General features: G+C 46.7%; 1 protein-coding gene across 4 annotated transcripts; it reads left to right on the top strand.

Annotated features, from left to right (window-relative positions):
* Positions 1 to 1,075: 1,075 nt before the first annotated feature.
* FBXO21 (F-box protein 21) lies at positions 1,076 to 23,458 on the top strand. 4 transcript variants are annotated; one of them, XM_065646538.1, is made up of 13 exons: positions 1,076 to 1,300; positions 4,244 to 4,379; positions 6,090 to 6,184; positions 8,089 to 8,210; positions 9,645 to 9,791; positions 10,278 to 10,411; positions 11,496 to 11,632; positions 12,431 to 12,607; positions 13,339 to 13,471; positions 15,676 to 15,866; positions 16,857 to 17,014; positions 19,966 to 20,140; positions 20,891 to 23,458. In XM_065646538.1, the coding sequence occupies exons 1-13, from the start codon at positions 1,089 to 1,091 to the stop codon at positions 21,024 to 21,026; spliced, it is 1,953 nt and encodes a 650-aa protein (XP_065502610.1). In that variant the 5' UTR covers positions 1,076 to 1,088; the 3' UTR covers positions 21,027 to 23,458. The 4 variants fall into 4 exon arrangements, 3 of the variants coding, with proteins under 3 accessions (XP_065502610.1, XP_065502611.1, XP_065502612.1); XM_065646539.1 differs by having other exon boundaries at positions 20,887 to 23,458; XR_010607089.1 differs by lacking the exons at positions 19,966 to 20,140; positions 20,891 to 23,458 and adding an exon at positions 15,946 to 16,202 and having other exon boundaries at positions 16,857 to 16,927.
* Positions 23,459 to 24,421: the final 963 nt, after the last annotated feature.

Here is a 24,421-nt window from a genome sequence, read left to right as displayed (position 1 = left end):
GTCACTGCGGTGGTGTTACCTGAGCCATGGCAGTGGTGTCACCTCAGACATGGCAGCAGTGTCACCTCAGACACGGCACCGGTGTCACCTCAGACATGGCAGCAGTGTCACCTCAGATGTGGCAGCAGTGTCACCTCAGACACAGCAGCGGTGTCACCTCAGACACGGCAGCAGTGTCACCTCAGACATGGCACCGATGTCACCTCAGACATGGCAGCGGTGTCACCTCAGACATGGCACCGATGTCACCTCAGACACGGCAGCGGTGTCACCTCAGACATGGCAGCAGTGTCACCTCAGACATGGCACTGATGTCACCTCAGACATGGCAGCGGTGTCACCTCAGACATGGCACTGATGTCACCTCAGACATGGCACTGGTGTCACCTCAGACACGGCACTGGTGTCACCTCAGGTGCTGCCACATAGATGGTGGCCGTGATACCTCAGGTGCTGCTGCTGACATGGCAGTGGCACTACCTCGGGTGCTACCAAAGCCATGGCGGCAGCGTTACTTCAGGTGCTGCCACAGACGTGGCGGTGGCGCTACCTCAGGTGCTCCTGCTGACACTGAGGTGGCACCTCAGGTGTCACCACAGACGTGGCGGCAGCGTTTCACTGCATTTCACCTCAGCCGCCCCAGGCCCTGCCAGCCCAGGGCAGACAGGCACAAACCACTCGCACACCCCTGGCTCCCTGCAGCCTCCCCTGGACGCGGGGCCGGCCCTGGTCTCTACCTGACCGCCCAGCTCTATCGGGGGCCGGGGGAGCAGACGCCGTTTGGAGACACTAAGGATCCCCGCACCGCCCCTGGGGCTGACAGCGCCCCTCGGCGGATAGGAACTTTGCAGACGCTCCCTAGGCCCCGCCGCCGCTATGAGCGGGAGAGGCGGCGCGCTCCGCCCTGCGCCGCGACACTTGTCAGACGCTCCCTAGCGCCTGCATGGGGGAGAGCGCCGCTTCGCTCCGTTCTGCGCTTTGCGGCGCGGCGGCACTTGGCACACGCTCCCCGGGCCGTTCCTCCGCCTCCGTGCGCCGGAAGCGGCAGACGCTCCCTAACCCCTCCCGCGGGCAGGTAAACAGCCAAGATGGCGGCGGCGGAGAGCCCGGGCCCGGCGGCGGGGGGGCCCGAGCCCGACGGGATGGGCCTGACGGACCTGCCGGGGGAGCTGCTGGAGCTGATCCTCTGCTGCGACGTGCTGGGAGCCGCCGACATCGGGCGGGTGTCGTGCACCTGCCGCCGGCTGCGGGAGGCGTGCCAGCCCCGCGGGAAGGTGTGGCGGGAGCGCTTCCGCCTCAGGTGGGCACCGCCGCCCGGCCCGGCCCGGCCCGGCCCGCCGCGGGGCTGCGCTGGCTGGACGCGGCTCGGGGAAGGCGGGCGATGGGTGGCCGGGGTCTCCTCAGCGCCCCGCGGGCCCCGGGGCCGGGCGGGCCTTGTCAGCGCAGGCCGGGCCTGCCCGTGGGGCTCAGGGGGCACCGGGGACAGGGCCCTCGGTGCAAGGGCCTGGGAGGGCCTGGGGTGGTGAAGTGCCCCCCACACACCCCATCTTTGCCTCCTCGGCTTCACAAGGTGCGTGCTGAACCCCTCACAGAATCATTTTGGTTGGAAAAGACCCTGAAGATCGAGTCCGACTGTTACCCAGCCCTGGCACTGCCCCGTGTCCCTGAGAACCTCATCTCCGTCTGTCCAACCCCTCCAGGGATGGTGACTCCAGCACTGCCCTGGGCAGCCTGTTCCAATGCCCCACAGCCCTTTGGGGAAGAAATGTTTCCTGATAGCCCATCTGAACCATGGGCTGGATGAACCCTGCGACTTTTTGCTGTGTGTCTAAGGGGTGAGGAGATGCAGGTGTCCTTCCCCGCAGGGACTGCTGCCGGGCTGCTTCCCCTCCTGAATTCCATGGGCTGGGATCAGGCTGAGCCTTGTCACTCGGGGAAAATCAATCCTTCCACAGCTGGGCCTGTGGATCATCCCATATCCAACCTGGTGTCTGTGTCACAGACATAGAGCCACACGCACAGTGGAGTTGTGGATTGACCTCCCCGGCTGCACAAAGGTAGGCAGCTATAGCTGGCAGCTTCCAAAGTAACCGCTGAGACTTGTCCTGTCCCAGGACTAATACTCTGCAGCGGTGTTTTATTTGTGGTGCTTTTGGGAGAGTTATTTCCGCAGCAACCAAAATCATTTGGATGGATTTTTTGCTGCTTGTGGGTTTAGTTTCCCCCAGAGGCTGTCACAGGGTACATGGTGAGGGCAGAGCTGTGTTGTAACCAGGGAACCTATCAATACTTTAGCTGGAAATAAAGTGCGAGTGTTGTATTGCTTATGCTATGCTGGTTTCAACAGTTCTATAAATGCCACTTCTTCACTGGGGCTGCCAACCTGTCTAGAATAGAGGACGCTCATCTGCTACCTGGTTTTGTCTGTGTTTTGGCACAGAAAAAGTAGCAATATTGCTTTCTCTAATCGCCAGTTGGCTTCTAAAATTTAGTATAGCTCAATTGAGAGAATGATTCTCTTTTCACGGTTGAAAAAGACTGCTGGACAGTTGCACCCTCCTCAATTCACCGAATTATGGCTCGGGACGGCTAGCCAGATCCTTTCACCGATTCAGTGGCTCTTAATTTCTGAAGTGAACCTGAAAGTTTAAAAATGGTTGAGATCCAACAGCTGAAATGGAGTGTGGTAGGTGATTAGCATGCGCTGCCGTCCTCTCCGTCTTTGATAACAGAACCTTTGGCAGGAGTTTCCACATTGACCTTGTCGTCCTGGCTGGATTCCATTGTGAGTAATTGCGCTTTATCGTCCTAAAATTTTCGGTATAATTTCAACCCAAGAAATTATTAGTTCTCATCCTAAAATAAATGATTGTAATCGTTAGTACGACGTGGCTGCGTTTCAGCGGTAGATGAGCGGACAGGGATCCATCAGGAGAGCGGTTGTTATGTGATGTGAAGTTACTGGGTTAGTCTTTGACATTATTTTGTAACTGCAATTGCAGTGGAGTTTTATTATTAACTGGTAGTAAAGTATCATCCGTGTGTGGGTGGACAAAACTCTGCATTTTGGTCAGTTGGTAACAATTTTTATACAGAACTAGTGATTTAAACATTTGGTGTTCCCTCTATTTATAAAGATATATAAAAGTACATATATGTATCTATGAAGTATTTATAACCTGAAAAGAACCTAAGGCAATCCATGTACCTGAAGGAAAATGTTTTGTAAAAACCAGTAATAATTAACAGAATTGCAAAATGTGAAACGGACCCCTCTGTAAATTACAAGAGACTTTTCTCTCAGCTTGCTTTCCCAAGCTGTCCAAAATATTTCCATCTGTGCTGATTCTTCTTCGTGTTTCAGGCACGAATGATCTCGGTGTCTTCAGAACCGTCGTGGATATTGCTGCGCTGGCTCGGATTTTATTGCACAAGGCTGTGTTGTAGCACCACGTGCTCACTTTAATAGAAAAGATGCTGCTGCTAATAGTCCCCAAAATAATACTTGCAGGTTTTCACTTGAAACGCTTCTTAGTAAACTGTAGAGGGTGTTTTAGCTTTTGGATTTTTAGACTCAATAAAGCAGGTACAGCTTTCCTTTACAATAAAGGCTTGAGTTTTTTTAAAAATAATTATTTCTTGCATTAAAAATGACCTGCAAAAGCATTTAGCTGTCACAGTGTCAGTTCAGAATTCTGTTTTCCTCCAGTAGATGTTGCCACCAGCGAAGGCAATAGAGGGAGCTCGGTTTTGTGCATCCTTTTAATTAGACCCCCAAGGCAGTAGGAAGAACACAGGACAGTGAATTCTCAGTCTGTTAGATGACAGGTTAGCTTAAATGTGATATATCTTCAGAATGGCAAGCTTTTTTATTATAAAACTCTGCATCTCTTCTGCTAATGTGATACCTCTGCCCCTCTTACAAAGCTGTAGAGGAAATCTCAAGTGTTTAGGGTATTTAGATATTGAAATACCTTTGAGCCTTTGAAGGCTTCCTGTTGGAAGACTTCAGGAGAGCTTACAGCTAAATAACAATAAATACGCAGGTGAAATCCATCGGATTTATGCTTTGTTGCTTGAGTCAGTCACTGGATTAATTTATACAACTACGTTTAAAGTTGTGCTGTGTCTTGGCTGTGTCTCAGCTCTTCGACTCACATGGTTACAATATGCGTTAGACAGTTCTGGAGGTTCTCAGTGATGTTGAAATTTTCATGAACCTTTTCACTGGTGTCTTCTGTAGGTGGCCGTCACTGCTGAAGTATTACAGCCACACAGACAGTGTCAGCTGGCTTGAAGAGTACAAAGCACGGCACAACGCTGGTCTAGAAGCCCAGAGAATTGTAGCATCATTCTCCAAAAGGTTCTTTTCAGAACATGTAAGTCATCTCTATGTATGTGCAACAGCCCAACTACTTGTTTAGTATTTTTTATTAGTTTGTTTTTCCTCTTTCTTCACATCTTTTCAACTACCAGTCAGAAAATTCCTGTTTCCTCACTTTGTGTGGAAATGCTAGAGCACCAGCCAAAAAGAGAGACAGTTCAAAATCCAAAGGTGCAAACTACACGCAACATTCAGCTGTTGCTGCTGCAGCTTTAAAAGCTCTTTGCTTGTTGCTGCGTGTTCAGATCTGGCTCTGGGAACTTCTGAGGGACCGATGGCTTGTTTACACATACCGCAGCCTATGAATTTATCTTGGTGCAGGCCTTGTGCAAGGATACGTTCTGCGAGTTGGCAGAAGTCATTTGAAAACAGGACCAAGACGCAATAGGTTCAGTGAATTGTAAAGTATATTATTTAAGTTCTTTACGCAACCATGGCATCAAGATGCTTTTGCATTCAGCGTGAATAAGGTGGAAATCTAGTCTCTCAGAGAGACTAACGTGCATGAGGATCAACAGTTATTTCATTGTCTGTTTGCTTAGTCGGTGGCTGTGGGTTTTGGCTAGCCGTACAGTTTGAGTCAGCCTGAAATTTTGTGAAATAATAGGAATTAATGCTGCCTGTAGCTTTGGCTGGTCTAAAAAGTTCACACAAGAGCCACTAAAGGGCTACCCCTCTGTAACTCCTTCGTGAATATGTTGTGGTCCAGTAGAGAATTCCCCTAAGACATAGGAGACCTGTGTTGAAATCTTATCAGGTTTTAACCAGGGGCTGGCACCTGGGTTTGCACCCCTGGAGAAAAAGGCTGTGGGGCCAGTAGGGTGTTTGGAGCTGCGTCTCTCTTAGCTGTTCTTTTTGAATTGTTCCACTGTAGCTACATCAGTCGGACATTTGACCATGGAGAAATGTGTGTCAGGGCATTAATAACCGGGGGAGAGGCTCCTGGTTTCCTACTGTTTTAATCACATGTGCAAAGACTGAGAGACCAGTCAGCAATACCCAAAGGCCTAAGAATGAGGATCATCTCCTGTGGGGCTGGAAACCGCAGCTTGATTCCCTACTTAGAACTGAGGGGAAGAGATTTTCAATCTAATTCCATGAGATCCTGTGGAATGTCCACTAAGATACAGCATAATGGGAATTGCTTTTTCCTCTGTTAGCCCATGTCCTATACTGACAAGCTTGAAAGCGGGAATATTTCTTACAGTTCGAAGAAAGTTGTTTCAAAAAATACTGTTCTAGCAACACATTGGTAACTGTGGGTTAGCACTTGTCATCATTGCTTCATCAGGTGAGGTTTCTAAGTGTAAGTTTCAGGCTGAAACAAAGGCTTCTGGTCCTTCATTTCTTTCCTCAGGAGCAGTTTGCTACACCGAGGAGCATATGTACAGGTTCAGTCAACCACAGTTGATTCCACCTTAAAATTATTTTCAGTTTGTGCCCAGCCTGCATAAGATCTGGTACGCTTGGGGTGGTCCATACACCCACTGGAGGAGTCCCGGACGCTGTTGTATTTAGCTCAAATTGCAGTAAATCCATGGAGTAGAGACTATGAGTATTTGGTGAGCTGGGCATTTTTAAGATCTTAGATAAATTTTAAAATTTAGAACAAAATTGGGTTTGAGACTTTTTATGATATTCTGTGATTATGTTCTTTTGGGAAGAATCTGTTGGGCTCTGCATAATTCATTGTCTGGTTTGACAGGTCCCCTGTGATGGATTCAGTGACATTGAGACTCTCGGGTGCCCAAGCCATTTTTTTGAGGATGAGCTGATGTGTATCCTTAACATGGAAGGAAGGTAAGAAAGAGAGGGGTTAGAAATGGAAGAGATTTTGCCCCTTTCACCAGTTAAAGGAGAATGGCACTGTGGTGAACGCCTGCCCTCAGCTTCTGTCCTTTTGTCGCTCGTAAAACAACATCCCCAGGCTTACCAAGGCTGAGAAATATTGCTGTGTGTTTAATTACGGGAAAAAAATTAAGTTCGACAAGAAGAAGGTCCTCTGGCTTTGTGTTGTGGTTTGTTACTTGTTTCCTTGCTACTTCATGCCATCACTAGGGACATGTTCCACGTGCCCCCTTCTCTGTTGTAGTTTTTGCTTAAGAAGTTCCCATCCTCCCATTCCTTTTCTATTTAAATCTGGATCAGTTTGCTGAACTGATTTGCTGGATGAGGCCACAGCACTGGAGTAAAGCAGGAATACTCCCTGAGGATTGTCACCTTGAGTGCATGTATCATGAAATTACAGACTTTTTTCTTTTCCTTCCCCCCTCTTACTGCTTTTCTTAGCTCTATAGGTGGGTACAATTTTTGTCCCCAAATAAGCAATTGAGTTTAATTCAGCCACTGCAAAATTTGCAGTTCTGTAAGTTATTCAGACAGGTGAAATGCCAAGCAGGTAAATAAAACTTCTGGTTCGCATCTGCCTAGGTATTCTCATCACCACGGTTAACACTGGGCAAGATAAGTCACTGCTTTAATTGAAGGTTTTTCTGCTGGTGGCATATAAACCATGCTGATTTTGCTGTGCTACAAAGCAGTAATAGATTGCTCTTAATGGAGTCTAATAGCCTTGATTAAAGGGGCTGTTAGGAGAGCTTGAAAAAAACCCATAACTGTAATGACAATCATCTCATTTTTGCGTTTTTCACATCCATTTTATTATTTCCTTTATTTGAACTGGGACTGAACATCTCCCATTGGACAACTGGATAAAAAGCTTTTGAGCCTTTGCACCGGCCAAATGCCTCCCGATAAAGCAGAATTGATGCTAAGTACACCCTGATGAAGCTGTCATCATTACTGCTCGGGAGCATTAGGCTAAATCATTTCCCTGGAAGGTATCTTGATAAAGCAGTTGTCCCTATTGAGCATCCCAATTTATTGGAAGAGGATAAATGTGATGAGGTTTGATTGTTCTCCTGTCCAGCAGGATGGAGAAGGCTGATTTTTACCTGCAGTCTGGAGGAGAGGAAATGTAAGCAGGGAAGAAGGTTTTTTTTCTGAAGAAAGTTGGTCTGTCATATTCAGGTGACCTTTTCAAACTTACCTGGATAATAACCAGCTCTATTGCTTCTTCTTGGGCACTCTCCTTCACTTGTTAATTTAGAAAGAGAAGAGGCTTTAATATAAAAGCTGTAAGGTTTTGGGCTGTGTAATCTACAGACCAGCTGTTGATCTGTTCCTGCCTTTGCAGAGCAGCAGAGGTGTTTTTCCTATGGGGATTTTTTTTATTCTTTTGAATACTATTGGACCTACATTTGTGTCCTCATCAATTTTCTTTTTAATGGTGAGAGGATAGTTTGATTTTTTTTTTTTGGAGGGAACCAGTCAAACAGAGGCTAACGTTTTAAGAATGAAGTATAGGATTTTAACCAGATATTCCTGAGCTACTTTAATTACAACCTGTGTTGTTTCACATGATACTATGTCTTCTCAAAATTATATATTGGTGATAGGATAGAAATTGGAAATGATAGGAGCAATGTTTTGCAAGTGTCTTATATTGTGGGGGGGTTTTTTATGAGTTTCCTCTTAACATTTACGTTTTTGGTTGACTCTTCTGTGATAGTGGTGTTGTCAGACTTGTTTAGAAAAGCAACAATCTGAATTGTAAACATGTATTCACTGGAAAAGTGAAATCAAATGTTCACCCTTAAAGTGCTTTTTTAGGGCAATACAGCTTTTTGTGTTTCAATGTGCAGGAAAGGACTCACCTGGAAGTACTATGCAAAGAAAATTCTATACTTCCTACGGCAACAGAATATATTAAAAAACCTGAAGGAGTATCTTCAACGCCCGACTGATCGGCAGTCATTTTTGGAGGGTAAGTCTTTGGCAGAAGTCCCATGTAAAACACTTAATGACAGCTTTCTGTCATTGTTTTATTTGGAAAGAGCCTTCCTTGATTGTATTTCAACTAGCGCTTGGACAACTCTGAATTAAGTTTGGATTTTTAATGTGCCTGAAATCCTTCAAATCTTGCCATAGTTGCACAGTGTTGCTTCAGAATGTCAGGATTCCATTAGATTGTGTCAGTGCTGTATGCTTGAATAATTACACACAGACAGGTGAGCTGAAGAGCAACAGAGAAATGTCCAGTGTCATGATGAGAAGGCGCCTGATATGAAGAAAGAGAAGGCTTTTCTGCAATTTGTGTCCTCAGTCTGGGAGTTTGTTCTCTTCTTCAAGCTTCCGATGGAGAAGATGGTCTTCTGAGTGGATTGAAAGCTGCGGGTGTATGTAGAAGAGTCCCTTACTCTTGGTATATACCTCAAAAATGTCACACAAAGGAGTCTCTAACACCAAAACTGGTTCTCGTTAGTGGCAATAGACTTTGAAGAAAGGACTGTGTTAAGGCAAGAAGGAAAAGTCAAAAGTGGCTTTTTCTGGAAACAACTGAGACAGTTAATTGTGTGACTTAATCACGTGGGTCACAAATACATGCATTTGTCTGCCATGGAGGTACTGTGAGAGCACCAACAGGTAGTCTGTTGGGAAACTTCACCTGCTCAGCATGGAGAGCACTGGGGGAAGAAGACGTGACTTGGAGTCCTGCTGAAATCCTTGATCAGGCCTGTCACAAACGGGCTGACAAAGCAGTGTAGGAAGCTGGAAGAGGTATGATCCAGGCAAAGATCCTGCAAGTGGATACACTTGATTCCAAAGGGTGAACAATAGGGAGGCTTTGGAAAAAGCGATGGTGATGAGATGACAAGGAGAAGATTCTGAGAAAGGGCTATTTTTTTTCTGCAAAAGTTTGACAGAAGAGGCTTGGGCAGAAGAAAAATGAAAATCTGTTCTGTTATAGCGGGCTTTTGACATGAAGATGGAGAGCAGGTGTGGAAGAGAAAGATGAATGTAGTGGTAGATAGAATGATGAGCAAGAATGATAGCTATGGAGGATATGTCAGGAAGAAATCAGAAGTGAAGTTGAGGTTGTTTCAGGCTCTGAATAAAAATTATTGTAAGTTGGGAGGATGCCAAGAGATGCAGTGGGACTGGAGAGCTGGATGGTTAAGCTTGGTTTAGCAGAATACCTGCTCAATGTACAAATCTTTTCAAGATGGTGGAGAGGTGAATACTGGATTTAATTGGTATTGTGTCAGCTTATTCTTTGCATTTTATGTGATAAATTTTAAAAAGAAAGCTCTTGTGTTCTGCTGCAATTGCTTGCTGCATGCCTAGAATTTAGAACAGATAAAACTAAGCAAAGAAAAAAAACTGAAGTCCTGTTTCTTATATAGTTTGTTTTTTCCAGGTGCTGTGTTAATTGACCAGTACTGTAACCCACTGTCAGACATCTGCTTAAAAAGTGTCCAGGCGCAGGTGGATGATATCACAGATAAAGTACGCAAAGTCTTGCGGACAAAAAATCCAAGGCACCCCAGCTTGGCTTCCAAGGCAGGTACTGTACAGAAATACATGTTTTGCTGCAGAGCATTTCTGTAAGTCTCAATACAGGCAGACAAGATGAAACAGCTGTTGAATTATTGCTGCTTAAAGAGCTGTCGTTCTTTATCCCCTGGCAAGCGTATTCTGACATTTACTTAAAGCATCGCTCAGGAAATAGCCATTTGTTAAGTCACAGGAACGAAATAGCCCAAGGTTGCCTGTCTGTCTGATGTTGTTTTGGCAAAAAGGACTGGGAGGGGAGTTCTTCTTTTTTTTGTTCCCATTTGTCTCTGAAGTTGAGTCTCGATGTGTGTAGCAGAGCTGTGAGACAGGGGATCAAGTCCTCCAGCCACAGAAGGAAGCGGGGCAGCGCTGAATCTGAATTGAGATGGGTCTCTTATGTTCTTAGCCCATATGAAGAATTTTGCTAAAAGGTTAATTCCACAAATGTTAAGAACACTTGTTTTCTCAGTCTGTATTTCTTTGCGTGTGTTTTTAGGAGAGGTCCTGATTCCAGAAGTGGAGCTTCAGCGGCAGGTGCTTGATGCTATGAATTGCGTCCTGTATGAGCAGTTAAAATACAAAGGGAACGAGCTGGATTACTATAATTCCCTGAATTCATACATTCACCAGGTATGTGTATGGCGGGGAAAAAGGGAGGGTCTGCCAGGCTTGAGACATTCTATTTGTAGTATTTATTCATCCAGATGTAGTCAGACAAATATTTGTCTCTGAAGAACAACTTGCTGTAAGTCAATATGATGTCATCATTTGGTGCATATTCTCTCAAGTTGGTGTATCACAGAATCCCAGAATGTCAGGGATTGGAAGAGACCTCGAAAGCTCATCCAGTCCAATCCCCCGCCGGAGCAGGAACACCCAGATGAGGTTACACAGGAAGGTGTCCAGGCGGGTTGGAATGTCTGCAGAGAAGGAGACTCCACAACCTCCCTGGGCAGCCTGGGTTAGGCTCCGTCACCCTCACTGGGAAGGAGTTCCTTCTCGTATTTAAATGGAACCTCCTGTGTTCCAGTTTGTACCCATTGCCCCTTGTCCTGTCATTGGTTGTCACCGAGAAGAGCCTGGCTCCATCCTTATGACACTCACCCTTTCCATATTGATCACCATGAATGAGTCACCCCTCAGTCTCCTCCAAGCTCAAGAGCCCCAGCTCCCTCAGCCTTTCCTCACATGGGAGATGCTCCACTCCCTTCAGCATCTTCATGGCTGCGCTGGACTCTCTCCAGCAGTTCCCTGTCCTTCTGGAACTGAGGGGCCCAGCACTGGACACAATATTCCAGATGTGGTCTCACCAGGGCAGAGCAGAGGGGCAGGAGAACCTCTCTGACCTACTGACCACCGCCCTTCTAATCCACCCCAGGTCCCATTGGCCTTCCTGGCCACAAGGGCCCAGTGCTGGCTCATGGTCATCCTGCTGTCCCCCAGGACCCCCAGGTCCCTTTCCCCTACACTGCTCTCCAACAGGTCATTCCTGACTTATACTAGAACCTGGGGTTGTTCCTGCCCAGATGTAAGACTCTACACTTGCCCTTGTTATATTTCATTAAATTTTTCCCCACCCAACTCTCCAGCCTGTCCAGGTCCTGCTGGATGGCAGCACATTAGCACACAGTATTTTTCATTTGTGAAATCGAACCTTAGGGGTTCATGTTTTTCTTAATATCCCACGTGTTTTTATCACATTCTTATCCTCCAGGTTTTGATCCGCAGGACAGGAATTCCCATCAGTTTGTCTGTGCTTTATTTAACAATTGCCAGGCAGCTGGGAGTCAAACTTGAACCTGTCAACTTCCCGAGCCATTTTCTACTGCGATGGTGTCAAGGAAAAGAAGGGTAAGTGATCTACTGAATTTTGAAGTTGTGTCCACAGTAATAGAAGCCAGAAAGCATTTACAGCTCCAGATGTATACCAGAATGTTTAATTATTTTCCATCTGTAATTATAACCTATATGGAAGACAAGATCAGATCTCTGAAGAAGTTTTCCCAGAACTCAGCTCTCCTGATGATGAATGAGAACAGATTTTGAGTGTGAAATAATAGGAAACATGAGGGAATGTTTCTCTTATTGAAGAAAATAATGGAAAACTGAAAATAAGATAAAAGGTGCTGATTTCATATGACCGTTCGTACAGAACAGTAGCTAGAGACCATTGCTGTTGTTTCATACATTCATTTAATTCTCTGAGTCAGTGCAGGATACATCTTTGACCAGATCATGATCAGTTTACAGAAATCTATTTTGTGAATGACATCAGCAGTCCAGTTGAGGTCGATGGCTTTGTCTGCACGTACCTATTTTGGCACTAGGCTTCAGATGCCGTACGCGTGGGCTGTGTTACACTTTCTGGTGCAGTGTCGTAATATAATCTAGCAGTAGATGCAGCAAACCTGAAAATATCTGAAGGAAAAAAACATATTTTTGCCTGCAGAAGCAGCTAGGAGGAGAGAGAAGGTGGCAGGTGATCTCTTTTTGGGAGGGAGCTGAGGTATGAATGACACTTCTTTTAAAAACAAGCTTGAGAGTGCTGAAGGAAGAACAGAAGTAGGTAATCGTGCTTTACCACGAGACCCACCATCACAATTTAGGTTTTGTGTTGTTCACAATTTCGTTTCTGTGTTGATTCATTAGAAGCACAGATATTTTTGACTACACCTACATCGATGCCTTTGGGAAGGGGAAGCAGCTGACGGTGAAGGAGTGCGAGTACCTTATTGGCCACCATGTGACAGAAGAGTTCTATGGAGTGGTGACTTCCAAAGAGGTCTTGCAGCGGATGGTGGGAAATCTCTTAAACCTTGGCAAGCGGTGAGTTGAGTAGAGTGGCCTGTAAGGAGAGTGTCTGTGTGTCTGATACTGAATGAGCGCTTTAAAAAGGTGTCAGTCGCCCCAGGGGATTGTGAAAATTCTGGATGTCACGTTGCATTTAGTTGCTTTTAATCACCTGCAGCAGTATTGTGTGGAAACAAGAATATCTAGTAAAACTAGTTCCCCACAAGCAAATGGACGGATAGTTTTATTTCTCTGGGAAAAGCTGATAGGGACTGCCCACTGTTCCCTTAAGAGCTGAGACCTTCGTTATGATCTGGTAAACACAACCCGCTGGCAGTTTCATAGTTACTGTTGGCTTATAGAAAATCTGGTTTTATTTTCTAATGTCCCTGATAATCACTTTCTCAAGTAGCCATAAAAAGAAATCCCAGAGTGAAAGGGTTGCTCTAGGTGGAATTAAGCTAGGGGAACAAAAGAAGATTTCAAAAGAAAATGGTTTGGAGAGTGAATTCTCTGTGTAGGATTATTTGACCAAGTAGAAGACCAGTGAAATGGGAGGGTAGAGCCCAACGGTCAGTTGTGTCGTGTTTTTCCTCCTGAGCAGGCTGTTGGGTGTGACGAGTGACAGTCAGTGCCGGAGTCACTCTGATTGAATGAGCACGCCTGTCCTCGTAGCATCATTTTTTGTGACTATCTCTGTAAATCAGAGTGCCGGGGATAGGGGTTGAAAAGCTAGCCTTAAAATTGTGCTTCTTTTTTCCTGGCAGGGAAAGCACTGATCAGTCTTACCAACTCTTGAGAGACTCGTTGGATCTGTACCTGGCCATGTATCCGGACAACGTGCAGCATCTGATGCTCCAGGCCAGGTTATACTTCCACCTGGGAATCTGGCCAGAAAAGGTACCTCACCACTCATTGTATGTTTTCTGTTAGGCTAAATGCTATTAACACAAGTCTATTGATTTTTTTTTTTTTTCTTTTTTTTTTTTTAGACTACGTCAGCTTGCATTACAGTCTGCCACAAGTTGTTTCTGTAATAAACACAATTAAACGGGTTATCGTGTTTCAGAGGATCAATTCGTAGTATATGAAGCAGGGAAAAGAGGACGATTCTTGCTTGCCCTGGGGGAGACTTGTGAGCACCCTCGAGTCTGAGTCATAATTTATGATTTACTGCTCAAGTCTGACAGCTTGTCTTGCAACTGATACTGTGGACTTCTAGCTATAAGTTCTAGGGGCATTTTCTTTGGTTTACGCCTAGATTGTGGTAGTGGTGGTAAAACTCCTCCTGGACTCGTGTAAAAGGAGCAATCACCTTATCAGAAAACTTGCAGGAAGTTATCTTTTATAAATATGATCAAAACTGTTCTCAGAAAACCTCAGCCACACAAGCAGTGACTCATGTGAAAAAGCAACTTAATATTCCTGTCCTTGAGATTCTTTTTTAATGTTGCCTTCAGCGTAGCGACTTGAGTCCTTCTGTCCTGGGAAAATGGGAAAGAAGGTGCCAAGACTTACAAGCTGCCTTCCTTTTGAAGAACATAAGTTTGCTGTTCCTTTCTTATGGCAGCAAATTTTAGGGTTGCCACAGGAAAAAAAAGAAAAGCACAAACTAAAAAATTGTGTACGGGGGGACTCGCTGAGCTGAAGTGGCAACTGTACGTAAATAGGGGACAGCTCAGTGAAACACGGGAAGATCTTCCTTCTCCTTTCTGGCACTCAGTGATGTGTTTGTAAAGCATCAAGGCTTTACATACTTGCATTTTGCAGCCCCTCAGACAAATAATACAGCCCCATGGCTGAGTTTTACATTCCGGGTCCACTGAAAATGTGCAAATTTGGACTTCTCAGTATTGCCTCCTCATAATGCACCCAGTCATTCCAGGGTATCGGGTGGGTTTGTAGCTAGTCAGGGAGAACGCTCTGTGTCTGACAGAACAGGGGATACTAGTTTTAATAGAGGTCTGACAGATTTACGGAAAGTGGTTACAAAATCTTAAAAGTCAAGCAAGGCTACCCAGAATATCGTCCTAAATGTCTGCAAATAACAGTAAATTAAATTGCCAAGAAGCTGCGGTCACTGTCCCCCTTTCTGTGGGATTTTTCAGGATTTTCACATCCTTCTTAAGGTGCCTGTCAGAGAATTAAGGTAGCCGAGAAGCCTGAGCTGTAGTTCTTCTTCTCATGCCTAATTACTCACCTGTTCTTTTTCTGAATTTATTTTCTTCACCTCTTGGCTGATGCTCACGCCTGAGATTTCTATTCCTCTTCTGCTGCTGCTCTGAACTTAGGGTTGACCAAAACTTCCAGCATGTGTGATCAAGGCGAAAATCCTTTTGCCAGGTGCTAAGGTGTGTCAGATTTTTAAAACTGTGGCAGCACTTGGGGTATTTGATGTTGGGACGGATGCATCTGACTTTTCCTAACCTGTTTAGACAACAGTTTTGTTAAGCGCAGGAAAGAAGGTGTGCCAGAGGGTGTTGCTGGGCTGGTTTTCTGGATCTACAGGCTTTGCTGCTTTGAAAGCACGTTAGTGTTCTTTAGTCATCCTGAGACAAGCAGGCTCTCTGTCTCGTTCACTATTTCATGGTATAACATCATAGAGGTTATTTGCGTTTCCTTCTGTGCTGGTCCATTTTTCCTCTGCCAAGCTCCCACAGATGTGCTGAGGACCTCTTTTAAACTAAAATATGTGTTCTCAAGTACAGCAGAAATCATCTGGAGTCACTTCACAGCAGCATGTTGGGAGACTAGCAACAGTTTTCTCTTAACATTTCAGACACCTTGAAAGGGTCTCGTCAGTGCGACAAAATGTGACGCAATTAACTTGTATGATTTAGTTTTAGGGAGTTACTTTGCTCAACACTGCCCTTCCTTGGAAGTAGGGAGCTTTACAAATGGAAAAGGACCGGTTGCAGTTTCTACAGGCTGAGCAAGTGTGAAGAACTCCTTGGGAGCCTGTAACTGGAGCAAAGGTTCTCAGTCCTCTGGAAAACTCGTGTGGGAGACCTCTAGGCCTGGGCACTAACACAATATATATTTGTAAGTGTCGGACTGCTCTAGAGACTTGTTCTGAATCTGTCTCTTTGGTTTGGTTGCTGAAGGTTCTGGACATCTTGCAGCATATTCAGGCTTTGGACCCATCCCAGCATGGGGCCGTCAGGTACTTGGTTCAACATACCCTGGAGCATATTGAGCGCCGGAAAGAGGAGGTGGGACCTGAGGTGAAGTACCGTTCAGATGAGAAGCACAAAGACGTCTGCTTTTCCATCGGGCTCATTATGAAACACAAGAGGTGAGCTCTTCAAAACCTTCCTCACATTAGCCAGAAGTGTTTGTTCTGACAGTAACGAGATGTGGTTTTGTCTGCCAAGGAGGTACCTGGAATGGAAAATGCCAGGCACGTGCATCTGTGCCATGTACCTCGTAGAAAAACGGAAGCAGCTCTGTCTGTCCTTTGAGAGAGCGAGTGTGTTCACTGCTGTTTGCTCGCAGAGAAGAGTTTGTGATGTGACTTGTCTGAGTCATCACATATCACACAGCTAAAATTTCCACAGCCCAGAGCTCTCGAAGAAACATCAATAATCAGTTAATGAGGGACCGTGGAACAGAGTCGACTTCAAAAGAGATTGTAAGATTCCTAAAACAGCTTATTAATCTCTCCCTGTGCTATTATTATCCCCCCTTCCTGCACTGCACAGAGGCTTTGTGTTCCTGTCTGCACTACTCTGCCAGAGTGACATGCCAGCACTGTGCTGCTCTGGCCTCTTCTCCGACTCAACAAGACATCTGGAGCCTATTTTAAGGGTGTCGGCAGTGGCAGTTATAATACCTCGCGATTAATCGCATAAACAATCTGAAAATAACGATGGCTTTGTTTCTGGGAGTTCAGCACTGGGATTACCACGTCTATGTGATGGGCTCAAAAGGAATTGCACAACACAGTAGGATGGTTGTTTCCCCACCTGTTTCTTGTTTCATCTTCTCCTGGTTGCTGACTTCAGTCTCTCCCATTCTCCTTTCTTGCTCATATTTGGTTTCTTTGTCCTCAGCTGTTTGTTCCTGTCTATCTATGCAGTCACTCCTAGTCGCTTCCCTCCACCACCTCAAAATACACATGCATATACACACAATCTTTTTGAATTGGTTTTTTTTTTTCCCTCTTGTCCTCCCCTTGTGCCAACTGACAGGAGGCTCCTATCCAGTTTGTGCTTTATTAATCTTGAGGAAAAAGAGCTGGCCCTGGAGTTTTCACAGTCTTCGGTGTGCAATTTTTTTTAATTAGATATGGCTATAACTGCGTGATTTATGGCTGGGATCCCGCCTGCATGATGGGGCATGAATGGATTCGAAATATGAACGTCCACAGCCTTTCCCATGGCCCCCACCAGCCTTTCTACAATGTGCTGGTGGAAGATGGCTCTTGCAGATACGCTGCTCAAGGTGAGTAGGAGTCTCCTGTGTTTGCTGTCTGTTTAGAAATATGTTAGGAGGGAGGGATGCTTAAACGATAAACTGTAAGGATGGAAAATGATCTTGAATTCATGGCCTGATAGGAATGAACATCAAGGACCACTCTGGTGTAGTCTCTTCTTGCCCAAGAAATGTGCTTCGGACGTGATTGGTTTTATGGTGTAAACCATGATTGCTGCTTTTGAAAGAATTCACCTTTTTCTGAAGTCTGAAGTTCTGTCAGCAGCTCTCGTTCGTTGAAATTGTAGGTGTGCTTTGGGCAGGACCTCAAAATAGGATCTGGTGGGGGAGCACACAGGCTTTGCTTGCCAGGGCACGGTTCTCTCATCAAGAGACTGCACATGCCAAGCTCCCAGAGAACAGGTAGCGTGGCTTTTAGTGCTACCTCACATAAAAAATGGACAAAAGTGAAAGTCTCTTCTAAACCTCTTTGCATTTGTGAAATTGCTATCACCCATTCTTTATGCAACACACTGTAAGACAGGAAATTTGTGTCTGATGGTCAGGATATGAGGTTAAGATACAAGACATGTTGAAGCGAGGTTCAAAAGGGGAGAAAGACTTATACATATATGTCCGTAACTCAATCTGTTGTAAACAGAGTGTTTCTTTGCCTCGTATTTGTTCTTCTCCTTGTGACACAGAGACATCCCATCCAGCTGGCAGGGCAGCTGCACAGCCCGACTGTGTTTTGCTAAGACAACATGCAGAAGCTGCTGGAGGTGAAATGCTGGACAAAATGCAGTTCAGCTCTTTCACTAGGGGATGTTCCCCAGCACGTCCTGGTCCTGTGCATGTGAGCAAGAGGTGGTTTTACAGGAGGGGACACTCCTGTCTTTATAGGTTTAAAGTGCAGGTGTTTCTCAGTATCCTGAGTGTTACTTTCTATTCAGTAGTGAAAGAAGATGAATCGGAGAATACCAGGTTGGAAGGGATTTCGAGGATCATCTGGTCCAACCTTTCTTGCAAAAGCACAGTCTAGGAGTGGGGTCTGGGAATATCAGAGCTCAGCCTTATGGCTTATGTTAAACAGTACTTAGCTTCTTGAAGTCTCAAAAAACTAAAAGTCTGTGTGTGCCATGGGTTGAAATTAGAATACGCATCTGTGAAAACTAATCAGATAATTGGCCATGGCACTTCTGGGGCTGAGTCATCTCTCATATCTTTTGTGTAATTGTTTATAAACGAGTACAATGCTGGTTGGTTCCAGAGCACAGAGTGTTTTAGCCAAGCTGTAGGTTGACACAATCATCCCTGTGGCAAACAAGTGTTTTGATATTGCTGGGGAAAACTGAACGGTTTGTCCTTGCTTGCTGAAATCTTGCTGCCTTGCTACTGAGTGTTCCCTCTCAAACACATCCTCAGGTCATTTGGAAAGGGACTATTTCATAACTTAGTGACCTGACGCCGGGGAAGCAATATTAGTTTTTTACTGAAAGAATCTTAAATCTGCATGCAGAGCTTTAGCTAACCAACTCAGAAATAACGCCAAGCTTATAGTTAATCGTACCTCACTTTGAGTCCTTCATGTACATTTGTAGGTGGAGCTGTAACTAATGCCAAAACACCAATTTCATACAGTGAGTTTGGTATCTACCTGTCCACTCTTTTTTTTTCCTTTGTGGCAGCACAGGCCAGATATCTGTGGTTCGAAAACTTGTAGTCAGCATATTTCTCAGGCTCCTCACCTTGTGCCAAACTTGCTTGTCTCGGTCTCTTCCCCCCTGCCAGCTTCTCTTTCGTCTGTGTTTTTCCCTCTGTACACAGCTCACTGCTTCTGCAGAGCAGATTGGAGTGCAAATTGTTTTCCCGCAGTGGTGCAGTATACGGAAAAGGTACTTTGCAAGCCCGTAGGGCTGCACCAGCCCAGTGAAGTGTAGAAAGCTCTCGTGCTTTTGGCTGCACACACCGACATATGGCAGCTTCCAAGAGCCTATATGGATTTATATTGACTTGTATGTGCTCCCTGTAGTGAACTGAATAGTTTGATTGACAGGTGAATTATTCCTGAATTATGTTCTCTGCATCCCATCTTGTGCCTGCCCTGCCTTGCAGATAAGTCAGACTTTGGGATGCCAGTAGCTTTGGTTTCTACCTGTGTGTCTGGCACCGTGCTGGAAAAAATGACATCATTTGGGGACCGCTGCAGGGCACCCGCACGTGTGATTTGCTGCCAGGCTGCCTCCCGCTCGTGCTGCTTTACACAGACACTGCAGGAGCAAAGGGGCCCTCAGCCTGGGTCACCTTCATGTTTTAATGCCAGTGCTTCTGCGTTGATTAACTCTTGTGCTTAATCAGGTTCTCTTTTAGTACAGAGGAGGAAATGGGGCACTCTGGGAAAAGAATGAATGTGCTCTTCTTGGGGACTTTCTCTTAGCTTTGGGAAGTTTGGATTTAGAAAAGTTAATTTTGCTGTATGAGACATGCTTGAAAACCAGGCTGGTGACTTGACGTGGTTGAAGAGCAGCAAGAAAACACTTGGCTCCTCTGCCAGGACAACCTTGTGCAGTCACCCTCACCTTGGAGTGTTTGAGAAGGATCCCTTCTGGAAACTCATCTCTCATGGTGCTTGAGGGATCAGAACTCAGCACAGCAGCTTCTCCCTGTGCGTACAACCAAGATTTGTGACCAACAGTGTCCTCCTTCTCTAACCCAACGTCAGACAATGCGATCTCAGGCATAAAATAGTTTTCGTGCGACCAGTAGCCGGGGTCAGCATCACTTAGGAGATGCAGCTCTGTGAGCAGTTGTACTGGCATACTCTGTACATGTTTCCTGGATTGTTGTTTTTGGGTTTTTTTTTTTAATCTTAGCAGCAGGTGGTGTTTCTAGAGCCAGAAACAAGACTTGAGAGAGGTGCAGGATTTATTGCCTTGTAGCAGGCATTTCATGTGGTGATAACTTCTTTCCTTTCCTAACAGAGAACCTGGAATATAACTCTGAACCTCGGGAGATCCCTCACCCTGACATCGGCCGCTATTTTTCAGAGTTTACCGGCATTCACTACCTAGCAAATACCGAGCTAGAAATTCGGTACCCGGAGGACATGGACCTGACACGTGTCACAGTTCAGATGATCTACAGCTCAGGCAAAGAGTGAGTGCAAAAAGCATCGTGAGGACAGAAGCAGCTGGAGTGTAGCTTTACCCTCTTTGCAAAACTTGCGTGGAAGGCAAGTTTGGCGACAATCCGTTGGCTTAATGCATTGAAAACTGCATTGAATTTTGTAACCGGTGCTATAGCATCTTTCCATTGCCTGCCTGCAAGGCCCAAAGGCACAGAGACGTGTTGGTAGTTGAGGCCAAGCGTAGGGATCTTGCAGGGACAGTCGTGCTAGGAAGCGTGTTGTCCTTTGGGAGGATTTGCGCATGCTACTCGTTCTGTGATTGTCTTGCCTAAAAGGTCGACGCAGTGAGATCCCTGGTGTGGAATATGGAAGAACCCCCCTCTTCCAGAGAAGGAAGTTACTTGTCCTTGCAGTGTTGTGGGTTTTCGTTTGGTTGGGGTTTGTTGTTTGTTTGGTTTTAATGTATATCTCACACAGGTGATAGTTTTTAAACTCTCTTACGTTTCACTGTTGTCTTTTCCAGTCTGAATTTTTGGTCAGGTTTTGCTTCACCTCTGTAGTCTGATTATTCATAGAGCTACCGTTCCAATTCTGAGTATCCTTATGGGCCCCGGCAACAAAACTAGTGCAGGGCTAACACTGAGGCCACTTTGCTGATGATACAAACTCTCCCAAAGCAGAAGATGAGCCGTTAGCCCTTTTCCATGCCTGCCAAACACACCCACTCCATGTTCTCACCTTTTTTTTTTTGATCTGTTCGTTGTGTATGTCCAAGGCAGGATCTTCAGCACACCCATGGGAGCTCCCAGGACGATTTTGAACCTCACAGCACTGTTTCATGGAAGCCTTGAGGTCAGTGCCACAATGACTTTGATGTATGGGGAGCTTCCACTCGCTGCAGTCTCCGATCTATAGGTATTTATGCAATATTATATAATGGCATCATGACTGGAAACTGGCCAACCCTGGAATCAGCCAAACCATGTACAGAAGAGAGATGTTAATTCCTGCAGCTTGAGTCCTTCTTCCTTTTTGCCAAAAGAGAATGGACTTTAGGGGAGCGCAGACTCTGCTGCCCAGGAGAAAAGAGCTTTAACAGCTCAAGACACATGAATTTTATTCTAACATGACTTAAAGGCCCAGACAGCCACTGCAGCAAAGGTTGTCCTCTGGGTTTGGGTATTATGGGGCTGCAGAGTGACACAGTGTTTGTGCATACACGGAGCCTGCGTATCTTTGTGCTTTCTGAAGCAACATCTACAGACTGGCTGCAGCTACTGTCTCCTGTCACTGTCCCCTTGCAAAACCGTAGTTATGCCAGAGATGAGCATTAAGAACCGTGCCCTATAGAATTGGGTGGATGCTCTTAGCCTATTGTAGCCCTTCAGGTATCGCCATGTAAAATCACACAGCCCACCTCTTAAAAGAATGCTTGAACTGCATGCCATCCTCTTGCAATATTAAGCACTGATTAAATGTGAGAAATAAATACGGAAAGCCCAGCGCTTTTGCCAGCGGAGTGGTGGTGGGTCTGTAGGGCTCCGGGTGCTTTAGGAAGAAGAGCCCGGTGTGGTTGGTGCTGAGGAGCGGTGGAGGTGCTCTACTCCCAGGAGAACTGTCTGTAAAGCTGGTGTTGAACTTGGAGGGAGGGGAGGAGGGGGTGCTGAAGAATTTCTGCAGAAGCAGAATGGATCCAGCTGAAAGCAGGGTAGGGAATCATTAGGCAAAATCTCAAAATCCGTTTCTTGTTTTTGAGGGTTGGAGTAGACTCCAACCCTTTTTAAGGGTTGAAAGCAGATCCAAAAAGATCCTCAGCAGGGATGCAAGGTTGGGAATGGGGTTGTGGAGTTGCAGGGTTGATGCTGGTAGCTGAGAACAGGCCTGCAGGGCCAGGGCCTGGGCTCCCCATTCCCAGCCTCAGCTTTGACGAGAGCAGCTCTACGACAACACAGATACCAGTGAGTTTCCTGGGGCTTTGCGCTCCCCTCTGCTGAACGGGCAGCCTGCTGACCCCTTGCTTCTCTCAAGTGCATGGAGAATTACCGCATACCGAGCTCGTAGGAGTCCTCAGCAAGCGGTGCTGCCTCGAGAAGGGTTGCGCCATTAAAAAAGCCACAGGAGTCAACAGAAGCCTGCCCAAAGTTCCTCTGAAAACTGGGGCTGGACAGCGCTGATCTAACCCACGTGAAAACGTGCCGTGTGCTTTAATGTGGGGCTCCCAGAGCAGCCAGCAAGAGCCCGATATGATGGCCTAAACATAGAAGTCACTCTGTTTATACTCTGGAAATTCAGAGTCTGGACAAGGAGGAGGTGTGGGAGCTGCTCCTCACACAGTTCACACACGCTTCCCTCACCCGCAGACTTCGCCGTTTCCCTTTTTGCTTGGGGTGCGAAAGGGGAGCGTTTTGGTGCAATAGGGGCCAGACTGCAAGTGACTTGAGTACACAAGGTGACCCAGCCAGCCCTGTTGCTAAAACCTCTTGTCCCTTTGACAAACGTTTTGTAGGGGAACTGCCTCCTCAGACAGGGCTTCCTCCCTGCTTTGCTGTGCTGACCATGTCGGAGCACAGTTATGTGGTTGTTGGTGGCATCCAGGAGCGCAAACACTCCCTCGTACGTGCCAAATTGGGAAGAGATGGAGGCGCGTCGGTAGGCACTGCACCACCATCAGCACAGCGTCCACATCCCATTTTGGGACTTCAGACAAAACCAAAGGAAACAGTGTGGGAAGGCTCCGCCGTTACGCTCCGGTTTGGTTCGGTGTGCCCGTTACTGCGTTCTGTCTTGCACGCTGTGCATTGAGTCTTTGTTCTTGGTGAGGAGGAGTTCTCAGCTGTGTGTGTGTGCAGCTGTGGAGACCTCGGCCCCAGGGTCCTCGGGGAAAACTGAAAAACCCACATCTGTGTCCACACTTGAGCAACCTCCGTTCCTGCGGGCTGAGCATCCACGGTCCAGCGCAGCCAGGACACACCTCTGGTTGGTGGAGGTCACGTTTAGGTGATTGCTGGTCCCTCAGGTGGCTCTTCTGTCCCCCTGTCCCCTCCTGGCAGCCTGGGTGTCTTTGCAGCCACCATCTCCCCAAGAAGCCAGCGGTGGATCCCCAAAAGTTTTTTTGTGTCCGTGAGTAATGTCTGGGTCCACGTGAATGTATGTATGTTAAAGATGCACATACATCTCGGGTTTGTTCTGTCGTGTCTGCGCAGAGCTCACTTGGGACATTCTGCTTTCTGGAGAAGGTGACCTCATCAATGTTTATAAATATATAAAGGGTGGGTGTCACGAGGATGGAGCCAGGCTCTTCTCGGTGACAACCAACAGTAAGACAAGGGGTAATGGGTTCAAGCTGGAACACAAGAGATTCCACTTAAATGTGAGAAGAAACTTCTTCTCAGTGAGGGTGACGGAACACTGGAACAGGCTGCCCAGGGAGGTTGTGGATTCTCCTTCCCTGGAGACATTCAAAACCCGCCTGGACGCCTTCCTGCGTAACCTCATCTGGGTGTTCCTGCTCTGGCAGGGGGATTGGACTAGATGATCTTTTGAGGTCCCTTCCAATCCCTAACATTCTGTGATTCTGAGTTGCCACCCCTGGTCTGGTGCAGTGCCCAGCTCTTCTCATCCTGGGTCCCTTGGCGCAGAGGGGTGAATTTCCTGCAGCCAACACCATCTTTTCTGTGTCATCGGCCGTCTGTCCTGTGGACAGGACAGCCAGCGTGCCACCGCCTTGAAATGGCTTTCTGGAGGGTGAAGGAAAATATACAGAGGGGAAGAAGAGGGGGCAGGAACAAGTAGTAATTTTTGTCTGGCTCATAGGGAAAGGGCGCAGGGAGGTGACACACAGGGCCAATGGGGACACAGTGGGGGGTGCCCTGACAACCCGTAGAGCTGAGGGCATGGCGTGTGGCCTCCGTGACAAACCGTGGCAGTTTGTCACCAGCCTCTACAGGAAAAAGAGATGCCTGAACGCCCCATGCACCAGCCAGCCCGGACTTTGGCCAGTGGAGAGCTGCATCTTCTGGGCCTCTGCTGCTGAGTGTGGGAGGGAGAAGGGAGGAAAGGACTATTTGGGTCTTCTGGTCCCTTCCAGACCACCTTCAGCTTCACGCTGGGTTGCTCAGGGTATTGTCCTGCCTAGTGCTGGACATCTCCAAGGGATGTCACAGCCTGGTTGGTGGCTCTTTCCCACCGTGAGGACACGGGGACTGGCTGTGTTGGTGTCACCCCTGTTTCCCACCCTCCTCCTTCGGCTGGGGAAGCCTGGGCTGGGCGAAAAGACACAGAGGATGAACAATTATCTCCCTGGGTCCTGG

Source organism: Caloenas nicobarica, chromosome 16, assembly GCF_036013445.1.
Source record: "Caloenas nicobarica isolate bCalNic1 chromosome 16, bCalNic1.hap1, whole genome shotgun sequence".
Taxonomy (NCBI): Eukaryota; Metazoa; Chordata; class Aves; order Columbiformes; family Columbidae; genus Caloenas; species Caloenas nicobarica.
Note: the sequence above shows the minus strand (reverse complement) of the source record. Positions and strands in the feature narration are given on the sequence as shown.

Bases quoted from the DNA above. Each gene is read 5' to 3' on its own strand.
- FBXO21 (XM_065646538.1), top strand. From the start codon at position 1,089: ATGGCGGCGGCGGAGAGCCCGGGCCCGGCGGCGGGGGGGCCCGAGCCC. The intron at 1,301-4,243 runs GTGGGCACCGCC...TGTCTTCTGTAG, and splicing joins CGGGAGCGCTTCCGCCTCAG to GTGGCCGTCACTGCTGAAGT. The intron at 10,412-11,495 runs GTATGTGTATGG...CTTATCCTCCAG, and splicing joins TGAATTCATACATTCACCAG to GTTTTGATCCGCAGGACAGG.